Raw genomic sequence first — 22,632 nt, forward strand, 5'->3', positions numbered from 1 at the left:
CGAACTTAGAGCATGGATCAGTACTTGGAGATACGATGTGCCCATAAGGAGACGTGGGTTTCACAGGGGCAGGAATGGTTGCTTGATATTCCAGGGTTTAGAACGTTTAAAAAGAACAGGGAGTGTGGAAAAAGAGGAGGGGGTGTAGCATTGCTAATCAGAGAGTGCATCACAGCTACAGAAACGAAGGTTATTGTGGAAAGTTTGTCTACTGAGTCATTATGACTGGAAGTTAGGAACAGCAAAAGAACAGCCATAGTATTGGGAGTTTTCTACAGACCACCTAAGAGCAAGAGAGAAATTGAAGTTCTCAAAGGTGGGCAGATTCTGGTGAAATGCAAACGTAGCAGGGTTATTGTCATGGGTGATTTCAACTTTCCGAATATCGACTAGAAGCTCTTAAGTGCAAATGGTTTGCGTGGAGCCGTTTGAGTCAGGTGTGCTCAGGAGAGTTTCCTTAATCAGTATGTCCACAGACCGTCCAGGGGAGAGAGCATTTTTGATTTGGTGCTCGGCAAAGAGCCAGGACATGTGTCAGATCTCATGGTGGGTGAGCTCTATGGCAAAAGTGATCACAACTGCCTCACATTCCTGAAGAAGGGCTAATGCCCGAAACGTCGATTCTCCTGTTCCCAAGATGCTGCCTGACCTGCTGCGCTTTTCCAGCAACACATTTCCATCTCTGATCTCCAGCATCTGCAGACCTCACTTTCTCCTCACATTTAGCATAGCCTTGGAGAGTGAAAGGAGCAGTTACCAAGGGAAAATATTTAATTGGGGGAAAGGAAAATATGACGCTATCAGACAGGAGTAGGGAAGTACAGAATATGAGCAATTGTTCCACAGAAAGGGCACAGTAGACATATGGAGACAATTTAAGGAGCAGTTGTTGCGAGTGATGCACAAATTTGTTCCTCTGAGACAGGCAAGAATGGGTAAGATTAAGGAACCTTGGATGACGTGTTTAAAAAAAAATCACACAACACCAGGTCAGAGTCCAGTATTTGTCCAGTTTTAATTCCATCTGCATTTCTCAGCCCAGCTCTGCATCCTGTCTCTGTCGCGCTGCAACCTGCAGTAGCCCTCTATACTATTGACGACACCTCCAACCTTTATGTCATCTGAAAATTTGCCAACTCACCCCTCAATCTACTCATCAAAGTCAACTGCAAACAGCAGACGCCTAAGAACAGAGCCCTGCGGGACACATTCAACACTGACCTTCAGGCAGAATACTTTCCATCTACAACCACCCTCTGCCTTCTGTCAGCCAGCCAATTCTGAATCTAGTTAGCCAAAAGGTTTAATTGGAAGCACATTAGCTTTCGGAGCGACGCTCCTTCGTCTGGTGATAGTCTTGGATGAAGAGAACAGAGGAACGTTTTGTCAAAAGAAAGAAGGTCACTTACATAAGGTGGAGGAAGTAAGGATCTAGCACAACATTAGAAAATTACAGGCTTGCTAGAAAGGAGCTCAGAAGTGGACTGAGGAGAGCCAGGCGGGGGCACGAAAAAGGCTTGGCAAGAAGAATTAGGGAGAACCCAAAGGCATTTACTCGTTCGTGAGGAATACGAGAATGACCAGGGAGAAGATAGGGCCGAGCAGGGATAGCGTAGGGAACTTGTGCGTGGAGTCTGAGCAGATCGGGGAAGCTCTACATGATTTTTTGCTTCGGTTTTCACCAAGGAAAAGGAACTTGTTGTTAATGAAAATTTTGAGGAGCTGGGATACAGTCTTGACCAGATCAAGATTGATGTAGCTGATCTGCTAGAACGTTTGGAAAACATTAAGATTTCTACATTCCAAGGGCCGGACCAAATTTATCCGAGGCTGCTCTGTGAAGCTGAAAAGGAGGTTGCTAATTGGAAGGAAGCGATGCTGTTCCTCTTTTCAAGAAGGGCAATAAGGAAATCCCTGGCAATTACAGACCAGTCAGTCCTACGTCTGTGGTCAACAAAGTTTTGGAAAGAATTATGAGGGATGGGATTCATGACTATTTGGCAACGGATAGTCTGATTAAAGGCAGTCAGCATGGCTGTGTGAGGGGAAGGTTCTGCCTCACAAATCTTATTGAGTTCTTTGAGGAGTAGTTATGGTGTATATGGACCTCAGCAAGGCATTTGATAGGCTTCCCCATGGTAAGCTCATTCATAAAGTTATGAAGTATGGGATACAGGGAGTTTTGGCTAACTAGATTCAAACTTGCCTGGCTGACAGATGGCAGAGAGTGTTTGTAGATGGAAAGTATTCTGACTGAAGGTCAGTGTTGAATGGTGTCCCGCAGGGCTCTGTTCTTAGGCCTCTGCTCTCTGCAGTTGACTTTGATGTGTAGATTGAGGGGTGAGTTAGCAAATTTGCAGATGACGCAAAGGTTGGAGGTGTCGTCAATAGTATAGAGGGCTACTGCAGGTTGCAGCGCGACAGAGACAGGATGCAGAGGTGGGCTGAGAAATGCAGATGGAATTCAAACTGGATAAATGTGAAGTTATGCATTTTGGAAGTTCGAATTCGAATGCTGAATACAGGGTTAAAGACAGGATTCTTGGCGGTGTGGAGGAACAAAGGCATCTGGATGTGCAAGTACATAGATCCCTCAAAGTTGCCACCCAACTGGATAGGGTTGTTAAGAAAGCATATGGTGTTTTGGCTCTCATTAGCAGGGGGATCAAATTTAAGAGCTGCAAGGATTTGCTGCAGCTCTACATGTCCCTGTTGAGGCCACACTTGAAATATTGTGTACAGTTCTGGTTGCCGTTCTGTAGGAAAGATACAGAAGCTTTGGACAGGGTGCAAAGGAGATTTACCACGATGCTGCCTGGACTGGAAGGCTTGCCTTATGAAGAGAGGTTGAAAAAGGTAGGACTTTTTCTCTCTGGAGAGAAGGAGGAAGAGAGGAGACCTGATCGAGGTTCACAAACTGATGAGAAGAATAGATAGAATCAATAGCCAGAGACGTTTCCCCAGAGCAGGGTGGAATGTTACGAGAAGTCATAGTTTGAAGATAGTAGGAGGAAGGTATAAAGGAGACGTCGGGTAGGTTCTTTACGCAGAGAGTTGTGAATTATTGGAATGCGTTGCCAGCTGTGGTGATGGAAGCAGAATCATTGGAGACAGTTAAGCGACTGAAGGGCATGCACCTGGAAAGCAGTGGGTTGAGGTCTGCGTCGGTTAAGTTACTATATTTTACATTAGGATTAAATCTCCGCACAACATCGTGGTCCAAAGGGCCTATTCTGTGCTGTACTTTTCTACATTATTTTCTATGTTCTCTGAAAGCATGACCACCGATTAGACTGAATTGTCAGAGTAACAGAGGAATCTTGGGATGCTTGTCCAATGATCCTTGAAGGTAACTGTGCAAGTTAACAGGGTGTTAAGAAGGCCGATGTGTCTTTCTCAGTCATTGTATCAATAATAAGAGCAGAGAGGTTCAGGTGCAGCTGTACAGTAGTTTTGCCAGGCTATATCTGAATTACTGATGTCAGTTCTAGTCCCGACACTTTAGGAAGGATTGAATTGGATTGCCTAGGAGGAGCATATCATCGTGGAAGAGAGGTTGGAAAAGCTTGGAATAGAAAGGATCAGAGGCGACCTGATTGAGGTGCATAGGATTATGAGGACGATAGACAGCGTGAATAAAGTGCAGTTGTTCCCCTTTCTCGAAGGGTCTACAACAAGGAAGCATATTTTTGAATTGAAAGACAAGAGGTTTAAGGGCATTTGAGGACAAATGATTTCACCCAGAGAATGGTGGATATCTATTATGCGTTTCCTTATTAGATAAGATTCCCTACAGTGTAAAAACAGGCCCTTCCACTCAACAAGTCCACACCAACCGACCGAAGAGTAACCCACTCAAAGCCATTTCCCTCTGGCTAATACAACTAACACTTTGGGCAATTTTGCATGGCCAATTCACCTAACCTTTACATCCTTGGACTGTGGAAGGAAACAGAATCTCTCGGAGGTAACCCACACAGACACAGGGAGAATTATAAAACTCCACACAGACAGTCGCCCGAAGCTGGAATTGAACCTGTGTTCCTGGTGATGTGAGGCAACAATGCTCACCACCGTACTGCCCCATAGGAATTTGAGGCAAGAAATCTCACAAAAATTTAAAAAGCACTTGGATGAGCGCATGAATTAACAGAATATTGAAGGCTGCGGGCATAGTGTGACAAAGTGGGCTTGTGCAGATGGCAGCGTATTTTATGCCATACAGTCTCGATGTGCTGAAGGGTCTCTTTTTTACTGTATGATTCTGTGATACGCAATTTATTATTTTACTTCAGACTCACAGATGCTGCAGTTAGGGAATATATTTGCTCACACTTGTCGATCTTGATGTCTGAAAGCCGGACTGTATGCCAGCGTCTCTGTGGATATTAATCCATTTGCACGACCATCACCATACCTTCCCTTCCACCAGCCCACAGTCTGCTTCACCAGACCTAAAACACCGCTCTGTCATGCTAATCTCCCCCGTTTAGTAGAAATGGCCAGTATTCTCTAACATACAACATCCAACATGTTATTTAAGCATTGGCATAAAAATGTTTATTTCTCTCTCTTTCTTTCTAGCTCTCTCTCTCTTTACACACACACAAAATGCATAATTACCGTCACCGTCACCAGGTTAAACAGGTGGGTCGAATTCAAAATTTGATGTTCTTCTGTAATTCTGCGATTGTGGATTAATCTGAAAGACATTGAAATCATGAAACTTTGCCATCTTTAATTTTAAACCAATATTTACTTGTAAACATTGCAATGTGTTTTCAAATTATTTCTTAACATTGAGACGAAAACAAACCATTTCTTTTTTCATTGCTCAAGGCAAAAACACGAAAGGACAATTTAATTTTAAAAGAATAGTTATTTAATAAAGATGATAATAATAAAAAATACCTGATTTCTTTGAGATTACTTTTGCATTTGATGAGACGGTACAAAGAGGAAATACATTTTTCAGTCAGTTTGTTTGTCAGTTCATCATCATGCTTATCATTACTCAAGTCCAGCTCCAACAATGAACTATTTTCAACGAGTGCGGAGACGAGACCTTCCACAGAATCATCTGTGAGTCTGTTTGATTTTAATCTGTAAAGTAGAAATCACCGTTTAATAGCGGAAGCACACACTCAAACACAGACAAACCAAACAAACAGGTAAACACAAACAAAGGCAAACGAAGACAACCACAAAAAATCAGAAAAACATGCAAACTCAAATACAGAATTAAATGCACACAATTACACAAATATCCACACATGCACAAATACAAGCACTTAAACGTGAACAAAGCACATAAACACGAAGGCACATAAAATATTGGTCAACAAAATATTTTATGAAACGTTGAGTTTGGTTATTGAAGTAGAAGTGTATTCACAGTTTATAGGTGTCTATCACCTTTCTGATTTTTTATCCACACATATCTAGAAAACCAATGTTTTGTTGATCGCACGGAACACATTAATCTGAAGTATCAGGATGAATTAATAAATTTTCTGATCAATATTTTAACTACAAGTACTCACTCCAGAGTCTGTATTTTACAGTCATGTTTCTTCAGAGCTGTAGCCAAGCAATTTATTCCAGAATCTCCAAAGTCATTCCTGTTCAGTCTAAAGACCAGTAACATATTAAAAAAAAAGGTGACAGACAGCAATGCAAAAAATGAAACATCGCCAATGATTCAATGTATTTAATCCAAGCTTGTTGGGAGCTCGAAGATTGAATGTAGAATCAATAAATCAACACAATTGAATCATTTGAGATAAAGCACAAAGATCAAATATGCAGCAAGCATTCTCATATGTATTTCCTTAAACGATATCTCCTTTAACAGAATTGAACAATGGACATATTTAATATTTACATGCACAGTAGGCAGAGAATCCTTTCTGATATTTTTCGGACATAGTCAGTTGCAAGTTGTAAATATTTTACACAGGGCAATTCTGTTTAAATCAGAATTGCAATCTCACTCTTCTCTTAAGTATACACTTAATGCATGTGTAAAACGAATACTATTTTTGAAACCTTTATCTCTGAAGTTCAGCAGATTTAACAGAACAAGTCGAAATGAACTTTCACTTTTGTTCTTATTTTAGGTCTTCCAGCATTTTTTGCTCCTGAAATAAAGCTGGAAAGTGAACTTCCAATTTTCAGAATCTAATTCACAAAGCCTAAGGAAACTGATCTGCTTGGCTGAATTGAGCTGAAAGTTCGTGCTTCCAAATAAACATGGTGGACTACAGTCTGGTGTTGGATGATTTTTAACTTTGCCTACCCCAGTCCAACACTAGTGCCCACAAATCTTGATATATATTGTTATTCATTTTTTCAACCAGATCAAATCAATAAATAAGATACATTCTAACAGGCAATGTCAACAAATCTCAAAATGAAAATTCATCTAATGGTCTGCCTTCAACTCTGTGCTGGTTGTCGGAGTTTACAATAGACAATGCACCCTGATTTTATGGAAAAAGTACTGGTCAGAGAATCCCAAAAAGAACAAATTGAGTAATTTGGTGTCAGGAGATGCTCGAATGGTCAGGAAATGTGGAGTTGATTTCTGCTTTTGCAAGATTTGAGCTAACAGCAGTTCCTCTTTGGTAAGTTAAAGGAGACAGACAGAATATTGATTAAGTGATGAGCGGACAGTTGTGTATGTTGAACGAAGTTGGTAGTTGCGAATTGCAGGACTGCAGTTAAGAAACAGGGAGGCAATAGCCTGGTGGTATCGTCACAAATCTATTAATCCATAGAACCAAGTAATGTTCGGAGAGCCCAGGTATATTTTCCATTGCAGATGGTGGGCTTCAATTCCAAACTAATCTACACATAAGTGTTAAATTTGACCATGAAATAATTGCCAGAAGAAAGCATCATCTGGTTTTCTGATGTTCTTCAGGCAATCTTGCCATGCTCTAGACTACACGTGACTCCATGCCCACAACAATGTTGTTGACTCCTAATTAGGGATGGGCAATAAATCCTCACCAAGTCGACAATGCATGAACCTGTGGATGAATCTTTTTTTAAGATCTTGGCAGACGAGTTGAAAGTGTGTGATTGATGCATCATTAGTCACGTACCGGCTAAATGACTGCCATAGCAAGATAGAACGGCTAGTGTTTAGTGAGCTGGCTACATTGTTTGGTTCATTGGTGGGTACGAAGCCTAATTGGATAGTTAATTAAGTAATGGATGGCACAGAATGGATGCTGGATGAGATGTGTAAATAGGAAATTTGGCGATATGAGAGTAATTGGGTGACCAAGCTAGATAAGGCAGATATCTAGAAACTGTTTGAATAGGAAAGTGAGAGGTTTTAGTGGGTAGTTACAAAAGATCTGTAGATGAACATGTACTTGGGAAGGATAACTCAGCTCAGGGGCATTGTGTATCTCATTAAGACAAGACCCACATTCGAGTAGGACGTTCTGTTAAAGTTTCTAAAATGATGAATGGACAGGATGGAGTTGATACTGATCCCAGTTGTAAGGGATTGAATGAAGAAGTTACTGAGTTTAAAAAAAATTCAGCAAGCTTATAATAATAATGGTATGGAAAGCAATGTCATAAAATGTAGCTTGTTTATAACATTTATAGCATATTGGATGTTTCTTTAAATGGAAAAAAATACAATTTTTGCGGGGATGAACGTAAGATATTGACACAAAGTTAAGATACACAGAGAGCCAATAAAGACACATTTGACCGAATGACTACTTTCAGCTGTGTAAAAATTCTGGGATTCTGTTCCCGAAGCTGGTCAGGAGCTGATGAACTCATTACTTGATTCTGTGCTGTAAGGTTCACGTTAGGTATGAAAGATTTGTTTTCACTTCCGTGAAATGATATCAGATTCTTATAAGAATGCATTATAATCCATGACTTGTTTCGGAATCTATTTTCGTTCACATGCTGTGTGCATTGCCTGCTAGGTATCATTTATCACCCAGAAGACAGTTAACTGTGAAGCTGTGGGTCTGGAGTCTCATGTCAGCAAGACTGGGTAAGAATAGCAGTTACTTTGCCTAAACGTAATGAGTGAATCAGATGACATTTTCAGGCAATCAGCAATGTTTTTTTAATGGTCATCTTCAGACTCGTAATTCCATCTTTTTTACAATTGAACGCATATTTCTCTCTCTCTGTCCTGTACGTTTTGAACGCAGGTCCCCAGAACCTTACCTGCCTCTGGATTAACGGTCCAGCAATAATATCACTAGGCCATGGCCTACCCGGCTGCTGTCCTGTTCGCAGAATATATGAGACACTGGTTTGCTCAAACCAACTTTGATCCAGTCCATAAAAATTGGCACTGCGAGCAGTCCATTGAGCCCCTCGGGCCTGCTCTGCCATTCAAGATTTACATTCCTCGCATCCACTTCCCACCCCTTTCCACATAATCCTTGATTCTCCGACTGATTAAGAATCTCTCTCTCTCTCTCTCTCTCTCTCTCTCCGTTTTTAGGCTCTCTCATGACGGAAATATTTCCTCAGCATTTATCCTGTCAAGCCCCATCAGAATGTTATCAGATTCTTATAAGAATGCATTATAACTCATGACTTATTTTGGAATCTATTTTCCTTCATAGGATGCGTGCATTGCCTGCTCGGTATCATTTATCGCCCAGAGGACAGTTAAGAGTCAACTGTGAAGCTATGGGTCTGGAGTCCCATGTCAGCAAGACTGGGTAAGTATAGCAGTTTCTTTGACTAAAGGTCATGAGTGAAACAGATGACATTTTCAGGCAATCAGCAATGCTTTGATGGTCATCAGCAGACTCGTAATTCTTTTTTTACAATTGAACTCATGTTTCTCTATCTGTCCTGTAGGTTTTGAACCCAGGTCCCCAGAACCTGATTAGCTCATTGTTCAGCCATCAGAGCATTCCCACTTGTTCTCGTTCCATTAACCACACCAATGAACTGAGATAATATTCCAACTAATTCACACCTTTCCATTTCACTTATAAAATTGAGTAAGTGCAAAGTTTTGATTTAACACTACCAGAGAGAATTACCTGAGAATTTTACATTTAGGCAACGCAGGCTCGAGCTGACGAACACAGTCATCTTGTATTCCACAAGCATAGAGATTCAACTCTTCTACCTGTTCCATGTATAGAAATGAAAAGGCAAGTGCTGCACAGTCAGACGGTTTCAGCAGACACTGGGTCAAAGTTATTGACTGTAGCAGTAGGAAGGTGTCACTAATCAATGGTTTGTCTTGAAATTCAATAAAGCAATGCAAGAGCTGTAAGAAGACCCTCTGGCTTTGCATATCTCCCGCTTTCTGAATGTGCCTCCTAATATTGTCCTTGAGCCAAACAGACACTAGACGAGTTGCTTCAGAGGGGAAATCGCCCAACAGGTTCTCGAGCTGATTGTTCAAATTCTGTGAAAGCAGGCCAGTGAAGAAACGTGAAAATATCTCGAATCTGTTGTCACTGCATGTGAAGCCTTCATCAAGCTGTCGGACCAGACCTTTTGTGGATGTGGTCAGACATTTGGCGACTGCAGCAATGAAATCTTGCAGAACACAGTGACTGAATGAGTAAGCAACGTTGCTGGAATCTTCAATCTCCATCATAAAGGAAGAGATGAAATTGGAATCCTCAAGCTCACGCTGATTGATTTGGTCAGAAACAAACACAACAATTTTGTTGCTTACTCCTTTCCAGGCCAACTCGCCAATTTTTTTCAGTTTATGCAAAGATTTTCTCACAACATAACCACATCTTGCTAAAAGTTCAGTGATGTAGGCGGAAAACATCTCTGTGCTAGTTGGGATCAACAGTGGCCCTTGTTTCTCTGGTTCTCTCAGGCGTGTCTCCAATAATGAAGAGAGAACAGAACAGTACAAGGGATTGTAGCACATCGTGTACAATGTCTCATTTTGCCGAATGGACTCCATTACACCTGTGGCTAACTGCTCATCTCCAAAGCACCGTCGAAAATATCGTTTTATATTCTCCGAGTTGAACCCTAAAATCTCGCCTCTTAGATTTATTTGTGTCTTTGTTAAATTCCCCATTTTCCAAGGCCGACTTGTAACCAAGACTGAACAACCATGTAGCAAGTTGCCCTGCATAAGGCTGCGGACAATGTCTGATACCCAATGTGGGGACTTAGTATCTAAACATTGATTCTGTGAGTGTTTGCAGCTCTGCAAATCAATATAATCCACGCCACAGTCAAATTTGTCTAAGTCCTCAAATATGAACAGTATGCTACCAGGATCTTCCCATATATGTTTCAACATTTTTGCAAGGTAAGGGTAGGAATTCAGGATTAGGGTATTTAGATTTATTTTGACGTTTATTAAGTTTAATTGTGGAAAATGTAATTGAAATACAAATTTAAACTCTTGATATATTTTCCCAGTAGCCCAATCATGGATTATTTTCTGTACCAAAATGCTTTTTCCAATTCCTGCAGTCCCAAATACAATAGTTGTGCCAGATTTGTCTGTTTCAGAGCCACTTCTCAGTAACTGATCGATCTGAACTTGATGCACATTCTTGACACTTTCTGTTTGCACCTTTTCCCGTTCTTCACCTCGAAACTTTAGTTCATTTTCTACCAAGCCACGTTCACGTATCGGAGCTACAATCATCATGTCTGTGTATATCTCCTCAAGTGAAGATGCATTGCATTTGCCTCTTCCTGAAGTTATTGTGTAACTCACCATCATGTTCTGTTTTCGAAGGTTCTCCCTGTGTTGGCACTCTAACCCTTTAATTCAAAAGAACATATTTATTTCCACAGTTCATCAAGGTTAGGAGCAAAATATCTCATGAAACTTTGCACTGAAGAAGGTAATGTCTATCTGTTTCATTTTTTAAAAGAAAAGATAAATGTTGCTTTGCAATGAGGGGAAGGTCTTCAACTTTAAATATTTGACACTTTGTTATAGTATTATGAAGTCGAAGGCGTGTATTGGACCTTTAAGACAGATTGAATGCTGCTCTGAAATGAGTGATTACACCACCTGTGCATTTGACTAGCTAGCAGTCTTAGAGTGCAGTCGGAAATTGAAAATATGCAACATTTGCCAGTGAAATCGATTTCAGAGTTGGTTGCTATATTTAACAACAATTCGAATTTAACCAATCACTTTGTGTTGTGATCCAGGATACTAAAACCTTACCGAGTTTCAATTTATTGTTTTAACAACATCGAACCAATGAGACAATCTGATGTTTGGATATAAAATTGTGGACATTTGGAAAATTGGAGAGAGTGCAACTGCCATCGAGAGAGACCTAAGAAATTGAGTAACACTCTCTATCAAAAGTACTTTTTCACATGAAACATACTCGCAGTAAAAAGAAAGAAGACGACTAACAGAGATTTTCAACTTGAAGAAGAAAGAGAGCGAAGGCAATGGGGCTCTTTGGTTTTACAATTAAGTTAATGCAATTTAATTCGTGTCATATTGGAACAGTGCATTGTTGTAGTTGGAGGCACTTAAGAGCAAGGGGACCTTAGAAATGTGAATAGTCATTGGTTAATGTTCACTTTTATCGATTAAAAAATGATGTTTTTTTTCAATAGTGGAATTTGCGAGTTCGCTGTCATTCAAATTTCAACACAGTCTGAGGCAATATGATCTCTTCTGGGTGCTTGGTTTGATTTACAAAGGAATTCATTGCAGTATGTAATAGTTTGGGGGCTCTGGTCCGAGATATCAATAGATTTGGACCCTTTTAGAAAGATCCCAGTCTGGCATTTGGACAGATTTGAAGAGATATGGGGTACTAAAGTTTTTTGGGATTAGAGAAAAAGAGAGAGAGAGGGAGAGGAAGATAAGGCTCATTAAAGAGAGAAAATTAGAGAAAAAAGAAAGCGAGAATAGGTTCTTTGCTGAGCGAGGAGAGACAAAAGAAACAGACGGGGAAAGGGAGAGAGAATTTGAGCTTCACAAATTGCAAATTAAACAGAAAAGTCAAGTTAACACGATGGGGATGAAGATAAAGAGCAGTGATGTATACAAATATATTAAAACTTGAGATGAGAAAGATTTTGAAGCCTTTTTTTTGAAAAATTGGCTCGGCAAATAGAGTGGCCAGAGAACTTGTGAATGATGCTAGTTCAGAGCTGGTGAGGTATTTGCAGTGTTGTCAGATGAAGGGTCAAGAGATCATGCAGATATCAAACTGTCTATTTTTGGTGCCTATGAATTGGTACCAGAAGCATATAGACAGTGTTTCAGAAGCATAAAGAAGGAACCAAGTCAGAGTTATGAGGAGTTTCAAAAAATTAAACATTGCCACTTTCATCTTTGGGTGCAGGCCCTAAAATATAGATAAGACCTATGAGGTTCTAAGAGACATTACTCTTCTGGAAGTGTTTAACATCTCACTTCCAGAGACGATGAGAAGTCATGTGAATGAACAGAAAGCTCACGAATATGCGTTGGTGCATCAGGCGGAAATTATTTTCCCACAAGAATTGCATCTTGTGGGAGATAGAAATTGGTAGAAGTAGAGATCCTACACTACAAAACAAAGATTAAGGCACACTAATCATTGTTTACCACAGATGAAGAAAGAAGCTCAAGAGGGTGAAAATGAATTTAAAGGCCTCAGGTGATTTCCACTATGGTGAGGTGGAGCGTGTAAAGTCACGATGATTGTTGTTGAACAAAGGCACTTTGGGAAAAGATATGGTAAAAGTAGTAAAGGAAATCCCAAGAAACGTTCAGGAGCCGCAGGAGAGCGCATAGCCTAGGCAGGGGCTGGATATTGAGTTAGTGTCCTATCTCTATGAAGACATCATGCTTGTGGGTCACCTTTCCTCAGGAAGAACAAGGGGAGAAGTCAAATAAATTATAAGTTCGAGGATGCACGATCTAATCAGTCTCTAAAAGCAAGAGATTAACATATTTGAACTCTTTCTGACAAGTTTCACGAGAGAGTGGTAATTTGTAATTATCTAATAATTTTGTAGATCTTGATTACTTATCCTCCATACCCTCTGCCTTTCCAATAAGAACAATCCAAGTTTATCCAATCTCTTATCGTAACTGCAACCATCCAGACCAGGCCACGTCCTGGTAAACCTTCCATGGGCACTCTGCAAACCGTGTCCTTGTGATAGCATGGCCAACAGAGCTGAGCGCAATATTCCAAATGTGGGGTCACTGAAGTTTTGTGAACTGCAACATAACTTCCCAGATTTTATATTCAATTTCCTGGCCGATGAAGACAAACATGAAGTATGTGTTCTTGACCACCTTATCCAACAGTGATGCGACTTTCAGTGATCTGTGGACTTTTACACCCAGATTGCTCTGTATGTTAATGCATCTGAGGATTGACAATTCGCACCTTAATTAGATCTTCCAAAATACTTCACCTCAAATTTGCCCGAACTAAACTCCATCTGCCATTTCATTCGCCAGAATTGCAACCTATCTATATCCCACTGAGTCCTTTAACAAGCCTGCTCATCGTTCCTCACTATCTGCATCTCCATCAATTTTGGTGTTGTCAGCAAACTTACTAATTAGACCACCGATGTTTTCCAGCAGATCATTTACACATATTATAAACAAAAAGGTCTAGCACTGATCCCTGCAGAATACCACTACTTACTGATCTCACTTCCACACTATTCTCTATCTTCTATGACCAAGCAAGTTTTATATACATCTCGCCAGCTCACCCTGGATGCCATGAGACTCTACCTTCAGTACCATCTTGCCATGAAGCAACTTGTAAATGCCTTACGATAGTCCATGTAGACAACATCCACTGCCCTTCTTTCATAAATCATTCTTACCACTAACTCAACAAAAGCTCACGCAAGTTCGTGAGACACTATCTTCCCCTTACAAATCCATGCTGTCTAACACTAAACGATCTTGAAAATGCCAATAAATTCTATCTCGCAGTATCTTCTCTAAGTGATCCTGATCACTTCCTCTGTCTAATAGGCAAAAGATACGACATTCATTAAAAGTCTTTGCTCCACTTTGTTGTAAAAATTTTCATTAAAAGCGATCCTCTTTCATTAATGGGGAAGCTTGCTCCTTCAGAACAGTAAGATAGATAAGTTGTGTGCATTCCTAAATCAGATCCCAGAAACAGCACACTGGCGGAATCAATGCCTGACCAGGTTTCAGTTAACCATTGGAGGAGGGACCCGCTATGAATGTTAAACATATATTTGTGTTTTAAGTGTCATTTAGCCCATTAAATTAACAATAGTTTACCCGCCTCAGGCAATTCATTATCTGAAACAGGGTAAGTGGAGATTAAAAAGAAAGTGCTGGTTGGAACATCAATTCAACACACACAAAAAAAGTACTTACTACTTCTTATACTCTTGCTGGTTCCTTCATCTTCCAGATATGAGTGGTCATGTTTACTGACGACTTCTGTGGAGTTTTTACCAGGCAAACGTGCGGTAGCAGCAATTCGTTTTTGGCTTATAATCGACATTTCATCCATTCATTAGATGCTGATTGGCCAGCTATTTGTAGATCTATCGATTTGAAAAGTGATTGAGTGCGATCCCTTTAAGCAGTTTCAATATTGAGCTTTTATTCTCCCCCAGTACTTGATCTGCCCTGATCAGTTCCTACACATGAATGCACATGTTATCCATCTCACGAAAGGTATTTGCTGATTCAAAAATAAGTTGAGTCATATTTCCAACTTTTTCACTTAAAGAAAAATGCGTTCGTCATTGATATGGGCAGACACGATTTTCGGATCCTCCACCTAATCACACAGTTGACTATGCCTCTGACTCTATGACTCTAAGGGCTGAAGAGGGAGACGTTTCTTGTGAGCGTTACTTTCATTATTGCTTTCGATTCCTGAATCCGACGTTGGAAATTGTATTGTTCTGAAATATAGATCCCAGGAAGAAAATTCTGCAAAATGAATAAAGTTAGTCATGTGTGAAGTGTGAAAATCAGTGATCTCTTTTTGTTTTATTGGAAACTGGGCGTCCAAATCGCGTCAAGGTGGGAGTGGGAGCCGTGAATCAGATTTTAATCCTATTCATTCGGAGTAGATCCGAAGGGCAGAATGACCTTAGCTCTGCTATTAATTTCAGCATTCCTCCAGGAGGCTTTGAAAGGAGCTACTCCTCCATTCAGAAAGCCATTTCCCTTCCGGTTTTCCGCTGAGATCTCTTCAGGCCATTGGGAGTGATTCTCTGCCCACGGGGTGGTAAATAAGGCAATTCCACGGAGTTGAAGGATTGGACAAGGAGGGAAAAAAGAGATGAGAGTCTCTACATAGGGGAGAAATGAAATCGGAGTCAGGTGACAGAGGGAAACTACCAGCTGCGTGGTGGCAGAGGACATAGAGAATGTTGGGTGCAGGGACTGTGTGGGGAGAGTGGTGTGTAGTGGGGATGTGGTGAGGAAGGAGTAGTATATGGTGGGGTGTTGTCAGAGTGGTATGGTATGTGGTGTGGGTGTGTTGAGAGGGGAGTGGCATGTGGTGGGAGGTGGGGGTGTGGTGAGGGGAGTGGTATGTACTGGGGGTTTAGTGAAGGCAAGTAGAAAGTGTGGTGGGTGAGGGGTTTGGGGAGTGATGTCTGGTGGGCATGGAAATAGCTGCTGGTTCATTCCTGCTCATTTTTCTTTTATTATACGTTAAATAAGAAACTTATTGTTTTATTGACCCGCATTGCCTTTAGGGTCTACCTGAAAATTGAAAAGAAATATTCAGTCCATGTTGTAGAGTATTTCGAAAAGGCTGTATGAGAAATTACATGAAGGACATAGGCAGAAAGCCTGATAAAATGAAACAACAAACACACATTGAGTAAATAACTGTTACTCGGGCATCTATTACTGAGAGCTTATTGTTGAGTTAGTGCAATGAGTGAAAAGGTTGATATGGAACTGTGGATGCTGTATTGGGTTAATCAGAAATGATTACATTGGTGTTTTACGCTTCTCAGGAATAATCTGGGAAGTGAATCGCTCAAATGTGAAATGGGTTTCGAGGGAACTTTCTTTGTGACTCAGCTTGGAACAGTCCTCACAATTACTATAACTTTGGAGAGGGAAAGGAGCACTTACCGAGGGAAGATATTTAATTGGGGGAAAGGAAATTACGACGCTATCAGACAGGAGTTGGGAAGCACAGACTGGGAGAAATTGTTCCACAGAAAGGGCACAGCAGACACGTGGAGATTACTTAAGAAGCAGTTGTTGCGAGTGATGCACAAATTGGTTCCTCTAAGACAGGTAAGCAGGGGTAAGATTAAGGAACCTTTGATGACGAGAACAGAGGAACTTCACGTCAAAAAAAGAAGGCAGCTTACGCAAGATGGAGGAAGCAAGGATCTAGCACGGATTTCGAAGATTGCTGGCTTTCTAGAAAGGAGCTCAGAGATGGACTGAGGAGAGCCAGGGGGCACGAAAAAGGCCTGGCAAGAAGGAGTAGTGAGAACCCAAAGGCATTTTACTCATACGTGAGGAATAAGTGAATGATCAGTGAGAAGGTAGGGCCTATCAGGGGAGGAAACCTGTGCGTGGAGTCTGATCGGATTGGGGAAGCCTAAATGAGTTTTTTCCCTTCCGTTTTCACCAAGGAAACGGAATTTGTTGTAAATGAAACTTTGAGAAGCTGGAATACGGTCTTGACCAGATCAAAATTAATGAAGTTGGTGCGCTGGAAACTTTGGAAAATATTAGGATTGATAAGCCCCCATGGCCAGACCAGATTTATCCTAGGCTGCTCTGTGAAGTGAAAAGGAGATTTCTCAGCTGCTGGCGAGGATATTTCCCTCTTCATTCTCCATGGGAGTCGTACCAGAGATTTGGAAGGAAGAGAATGTTGTTCCTTATTTCAAGAAGGGTAATAAGGAAATTCCTGGCAATTACAGACCAGTCAGTCTTAGGTCTGGAGTTAGCAAAGTTTTGGAAATAATTCTGAGGGATAAGATTTATAACCATTAGGCAAAGCATAGTGTGATGAAAAGCAGTCAGCATGGCTTTGTGAGGGGAAGGTCATGCCTCACAAATCTTTGAGTTGGTGACAAGACAGGTCGACGAAGGTCGAGCCGCGGATGTGGCATATATGGACTTCAGCAAGGCATTTGATAAGGTTACCCATGGTAAGCTCATTAATAAAGTCAGGAAGTATGGGATACAGGGAGGTTTGGCTATCTAGATTCAGAATTGAATGGCTGACAGAAGGCAAAGTGTGTTTGTAGATGGAAAGTATTCTGCCTGGATGTCAGTGTTGAGTGGGGTCCCGCAGGGCTCTAATCTCGGGCCTCTGCTCTTTGTTCTTTTTAGAAATGACTTAGATGATGAGGTTGAGGGATGAGTTAGTAAATTTGCAAATGAACAAAGGTTGGGCATGTCATCGATTGTATTGAGGGCTACTGAAGGCTGCAGCGCAGCATAGACAGAAATGAGAGCTTGGCTGAGAAATAGTAGATGGAGTTCAACCTGAATAATTGCGAACTCAAATGCTGCATATAGGATTAAAGACCGGATTCTTGGCAGGGTGGATGAACAGAGGGATCTGGGTGTACATAGTTCCCTCAAAGTTGGCAGACAAGTGGATAGGCTTGTTAAGAAAACAGATGGTGTTTTGGCTTTCATTAACAGGGGGATGGAGTTTTAAAGCCGCGAGGATTTGCTACAGCTCGGCAAATCCCTGGTGAGACCACACTTGCAATATTGTGCCCAGCTCTGGTCGCCTTACTATGGGAACGATACAGAGGCTTTGAAGAAGGTGTAAAGAAGATTTATCAGGATGCTGCATGGACTGAAGGGCTTTCCTGGGACTTGTTGAGCTGGAGAGAAAGAGGAAGAGAGGAGACCAGATCGAGGTATATCAGATAATGAGTGGAATCGATAGAGTCAATAGCCAGAGACTTTTCCCAGGCCAGGTTTGACTGTTACGAGGAATCATAGTTTGAAAATATTCGGAGCAAGGTATACAGGAGACATCAGAAGTAGGTTCTTTACGCAGGGAGTTGTGAATGCATGGCATGCGGTGCCAGCTGTGGTGGTGGAAGCAGAGTCATTAGGGACACTTAAGCGACAGCTGGACATGCACATGTATAGCAGTGAGTTGAGGGGGGCGGAGGTTAATTTGTTATATTTTGCATTTGGATTAAACCTCGGCACAACATCATGGGCCAAAGGGCCCGTTCTGTGCTGTATTTTCCTCTGTTCCATCTCTAAATACTTTTGCTTAAGCACAAACCTATCTATCTCAATTTTAAAATTAACCACTAATCCAGCATTCACTACCATATATGGAACACAATTGCAAATATATACCATTCTTTGTGTGTAGAAATGCTTCATAACATCTTACCTGAAGGGTCTTGCCCACATTGTGAGACGATGCCCCTAGTTCTGGAATCTCCAATCAGTGGAAATAGTTTACTTTTATTTCTCCCACTATCTTGGGTGGATTATTGATTAGGTAATCCCTTTCACTTTTAAATTGCATAGAAAATGTTCGTACAAACTTTCCTCATAACTTAAACACTGAAGTAAAGATATAATTCTTGAAAACATTTATTATGCTCCCTCCATACCAATAATTCCTTACTAAGGTATCGTGCCCAGATCTGCTCACAGTCCTCCAAGTTGGGTCTTACCATGATTTTAGATATCTGTAACTTACAATTCTGCAAACCAGTATCTGGTCCATAATATATAAAACCTAGCACTCCATTAGCAGTTTTGATTGCTTTTCAACAGTCGTTTGTTATTTTCTTTAAAGATCTATGCACCTGAACGCCCAAGGCATTCGTTGTATTTAAATTCTTGCCGTCTCGGAAAAAAAGGAGAAAGTGAGGATTGCAGATAAAGTCATAGCGTCATAGAGATGCACAACACGGAAACAGACCATTCAGTCCAACCAGATATGCCGACCAGATATCATAACCTAATCTGGACCCAACAGACAGCACTTGGCCGATATGCCTCAAAACCCTTCCTATATATATATAAAACTATCCAAATGCCTTTTATTAAATGTTATAATTGTGCCAGCCTCCACTACATGATCTGAAGATGATCACATTGGCGTTTGTGGACTTTGCTGGGTATAAATCAGCTGCCACTTTGCAAATAACGTAACTCTGTAGAGATTTTTATATTAATGCCTGTCTTTGCTTTAATGTTTACAAATAAGGCGATCGATACACTTCAAATCCTGTCTTCTGTCTTTTTACAGTACCCCATCATTCAATATTGCCGAAGTGGTATAGGATGTATTTTTTAGGCTGGCCTGCCTTTTGCTGATCCATTGTATAAAGGCAAATAATAACATTTGGGGCTGGGTTATTCTTAACCTTGAGCCTCAAAGTCCGATTTCAATCTGGAGTTGTGAGTCCTAACAGATTGATCAGGATAAAATTACACTATTGGCTGGTTTGGGTCGTGCAAACACAAGAGTCACAGAAGTGTTATCACATCGAGGGAGGCGATTCAGCCCCTTGAGGGAGCTGAGTGAAAGGCTTGGCATCAATCCTCCTGGGTGATGAGTGGCAACCTTTTCAAGGCCCCAGGTTGTGACGAGGTGCACCTTTCCTGTCGGTTCAACCATTTCTTCACTGGCCTTTAGGGACCTGCTGTCACTCACCTACTGCACCACCAAGTGCTGCCGCGCTCTCTGGAGCAGTCCATGAACCGAGTCCCCAAGCGCTTTCTTGCAGCTTCACTGGGGTTCATCCACTGCACAGAGTGGGAACTGGCGAGGAAGGGTGTTTTATTGTTTGTTGTTTTCCCCCCTCCGAGCACCAACAGAACCCTTTTCAGGGAACCCCTTTGGAGAGTCGAAAAATAAATAGTAGCAAAGAACACAGACAAAGTCAGAAAGAAGAGGCAAGAGTTATAAATAGAAATGAAATGAAGTGACTAAGTAAGAGAGAGAGAATGAAAGAGAAAGAGAGACGCATGCAAAAACGAGGAAGGAAGAGAGTATGGAGAGAGAGAGAGTGAGACAGGTAGGGAGACAGAGTGTTACCGAGATTGAAACACAGATAGGGAAATGCAGAAACAGTTAGCAAGGGAAAGTAAAAAAGGGGTCAGAGAGAAACAGACAGGAGATAAGGAAAGACATGGAGAAACTGAGGGGAGACTCATGATTTCAGTGGGTCCCAGCTCCCTCGCTGATTTCTCACACTTCCTGTCTCCCAGGGGGGACTGGCCCTGCTCGTGGGCTTTGCTCCTGCTGTGTCCACACGGCAAAAGTTGTCAGAATCTAAAAGGGTTGTGCTGGAAACGCACATTAGAGCAAGATGCATCCAAGAAGCAGATGAGTCGACGTTCCAAGCATAAGCTCTTCATTGTGAATGGGCTTCATTCTTTATGAATAGCTGATACCTGAAACGTCGACTTTGCTGTTTCTTGGGTGCTGCCAGACCTGTTGCGCTTTTCCAAAACCACTTCCATCTGGAAAGTACCCTGATCCATCCTTTTCCAGTATAAAGTGGATAATCTCACACTTGCTATATTGAACTCATTCTGTCACAAGTTTTTTTTTTCTCTCATGCTCTTTCTCTATCAATATCGCTTTGTAACTTTATGCTATCATGTATACTGTCTGATAATGTTGCCTAATATTTTGTCATGTACACAACTACATCTGACTATTTAAGCCATTACCCAAATTGGATAAATAAAATGGATAAATGAGGCCGTAATGCATATCAACTCCTGACAATGAGAAAAGCTAATCATTATCCCTAGCCTCTGCCTTCTACCATTTTCCCAATCATTCTGTGGGTTTCTATCTGCACAGTCTTTTATTTGGGGCATTATTAAATGCCTCTGGAAGTCCGCTACAAACAAAATCAATGTAGATTCCCAGTCCACTTATTCAGTCATCATTCTAAATCATTCAATAATCAGGCGTGATTACCTATCACAAGTACATGATGGCTCTCCCTGATTAACCGAGAATATTTAGGGTGCTCAGCGATCACATATTTGATTATAAACTTGGATAAAAGGCCCACCATAGATTTTAGGCTAACTGACATTTAATTTCCTGCTTTTTCTCTTTCACCCTTCTTCAAAAATGCAAAGCAACGTGCAGTTTACAATGTAGAAGGATAACTCCTTTGTCCAGAGACAGCTGAAAGGCTAAAGCAAGGGAGGTTACAATGTATTCACCACTCTCCCACTTAGTTTAACACCCTGAGATGAAAGTGGTATTGTCTAAATTCAAAAACAAGGGTGGAATAAGGTTAGTGGACGTTGTGGACGATGTGAACAATATGACTGTCACGAACTTAGTCAGGCATTCAAGCCAAAATGTATTGGTACTATTGCTGGTTACTGCTATTTGAAATGATATCCTGAAATGTCTTGGGATAAGTCGGGTTTTGAAGATAAACTTGAACTTTATTTTAGAATTAGTCAAAACGTCAATTTTCCACAACAATAGTCGAAATGACGTACAATTATAGCCACCCTTCATTATCCTCAAACAACTTTAATCTCTGCAAAGCTAAGTTTGAGGAGTCACACTCCTGTGTTAGAAGATGATGGCACAGCGATTGAACATTTAAAAAAAATAATTGCGCTCGATCGGTAAAAGTCCAACAAAAACAAAGAAGGAAATGAAAGAACAGGATTTTGGAAGAAGCAAATACAAAGAATTAATGCAGGTTTGTGCTTACTTGAAAGGTAGATATTTTTCTTCACTGCAGGGTCCTTTTTGGTTCGCTCTTATGCCCACTTAGAAAGATAATGAAAGTAGTTGCAATGCAATAATCCCGACGTTATTATGTTGAATAAGTTCAAAGTTCTGTAACGCCTATCGATGGAATGACAATCAGATGGAAGCTTTCACTGTGTTTGCAAAACATTAATGAGAGTTCAGGGCGATACTGATCTTCTAATCTTGGTTTCACTGAAATAAATAAATGAACTTTGTGAACGGGCAGGTCCCATTATTACTTCATAAAAGCAATAAAAATCATGAATAAAGGTGAGAATTGATTTGTTTCTTGGGGACAAAGGCAAATTTGACAAAAATGAACCGTGATGATTACTGGAAAAAGACGTTTGTCGATTAAATTTCATCCATATCTCGTCCAGTCAGTGAAGGAACTGGGGAGGAAGTTTCACTTCAATAAATCTGTTGGAAATCTTTGGGGAGCTAACACCCAGGTAAAACCAAGGAGAACCAATGAATGTTAATTCCTTGAACTTCCAGAAGGTCTTTGATAAAGTTCCACACAGGTGGCTACTGAGTAAGATAAGCGCCCATGGTGTGAGAGGCAAGGCACTATCATGCATAAAAACTTGCCTGTCTGGCAGAAGGCAGTGCGTGGGGTTAAAAGTTCATTCTCAAACTGGAAGCCGTTGACTCGTGGTGTTCTGCAAGACTCAGTGTTGGGACCACAACTTTTCACTTCATAAATCAATTATCTAAATGAAGGAACTGAGAGCATTCTGGTTAAGCTTGTAGATGATACAAGGAAAGGTATAGGGACAGGTAGCATTGAGGAGCGGGAAGGCTGCAGAAGGATTTTGACAGATTAGTAGAGTGTGCAAATAAGTAGCAGGTAGAATTCAACATTGAAAAATGTGAGGTCTTGCACTTCGGTAAGAAGAATAGAGACATTGAGTATTTACGAAATAGGGAGAAG

General features: G+C 41.0%; 1 protein-coding gene across 6 annotated transcripts in view; it reads right to left on the reverse strand.

The window, feature by feature from the left end:
- Nucleotides 1–21,844, reverse strand: part of LOC122544084 — a 66,939-nt gene extending 45,095 nt beyond the window's left edge. For 2 of the 6 annotated variants that reach the window (XM_043683099.1, XM_043683098.1), the window contains exons 1-7: nt 21,658–21,842; nt 14,345–14,911; nt 10,715–10,761; nt 9,048–10,192; nt 5,544–5,630; nt 4,912–5,103; nt 4,624–4,702 (exon numbers count right to left, since the gene is read on the reverse strand). In XM_043683099.1, coding sequence (XP_043539034.1) covers nt 4,624–4,702; nt 4,912–5,103; nt 5,544–5,630; nt 9,048–10,192; nt 10,715–10,761; nt 14,345–14,483 — 1,689 coding nt within the window. In that variant the 5' untranslated portion in view covers nt 14,484–14,911; nt 21,658–21,842. Of the gene's footprint in view, nt 1–4,623; nt 4,703–4,911; nt 5,104–5,543; nt 5,631–9,047; nt 10,193–10,714; nt 10,762–14,344; nt 14,912–21,657 lie in introns of all 6 variants that reach the window. The other 4 variants (XM_043683101.1, XM_043683102.1, XM_043683097.1 and 1 more) reach the window with 3 other exon arrangements.
- Nucleotides 21,845–22,632: the final 788 nt, after the last annotated feature.

This window comes from Chiloscyllium plagiosum, chromosome 46 (genome assembly GCF_004010195.1).
Source record: "Chiloscyllium plagiosum isolate BGI_BamShark_2017 chromosome 46, ASM401019v2, whole genome shotgun sequence".
NCBI lineage: Eukaryota > Metazoa > Chordata > Chondrichthyes > Orectolobiformes > Hemiscylliidae > Chiloscyllium > Chiloscyllium plagiosum.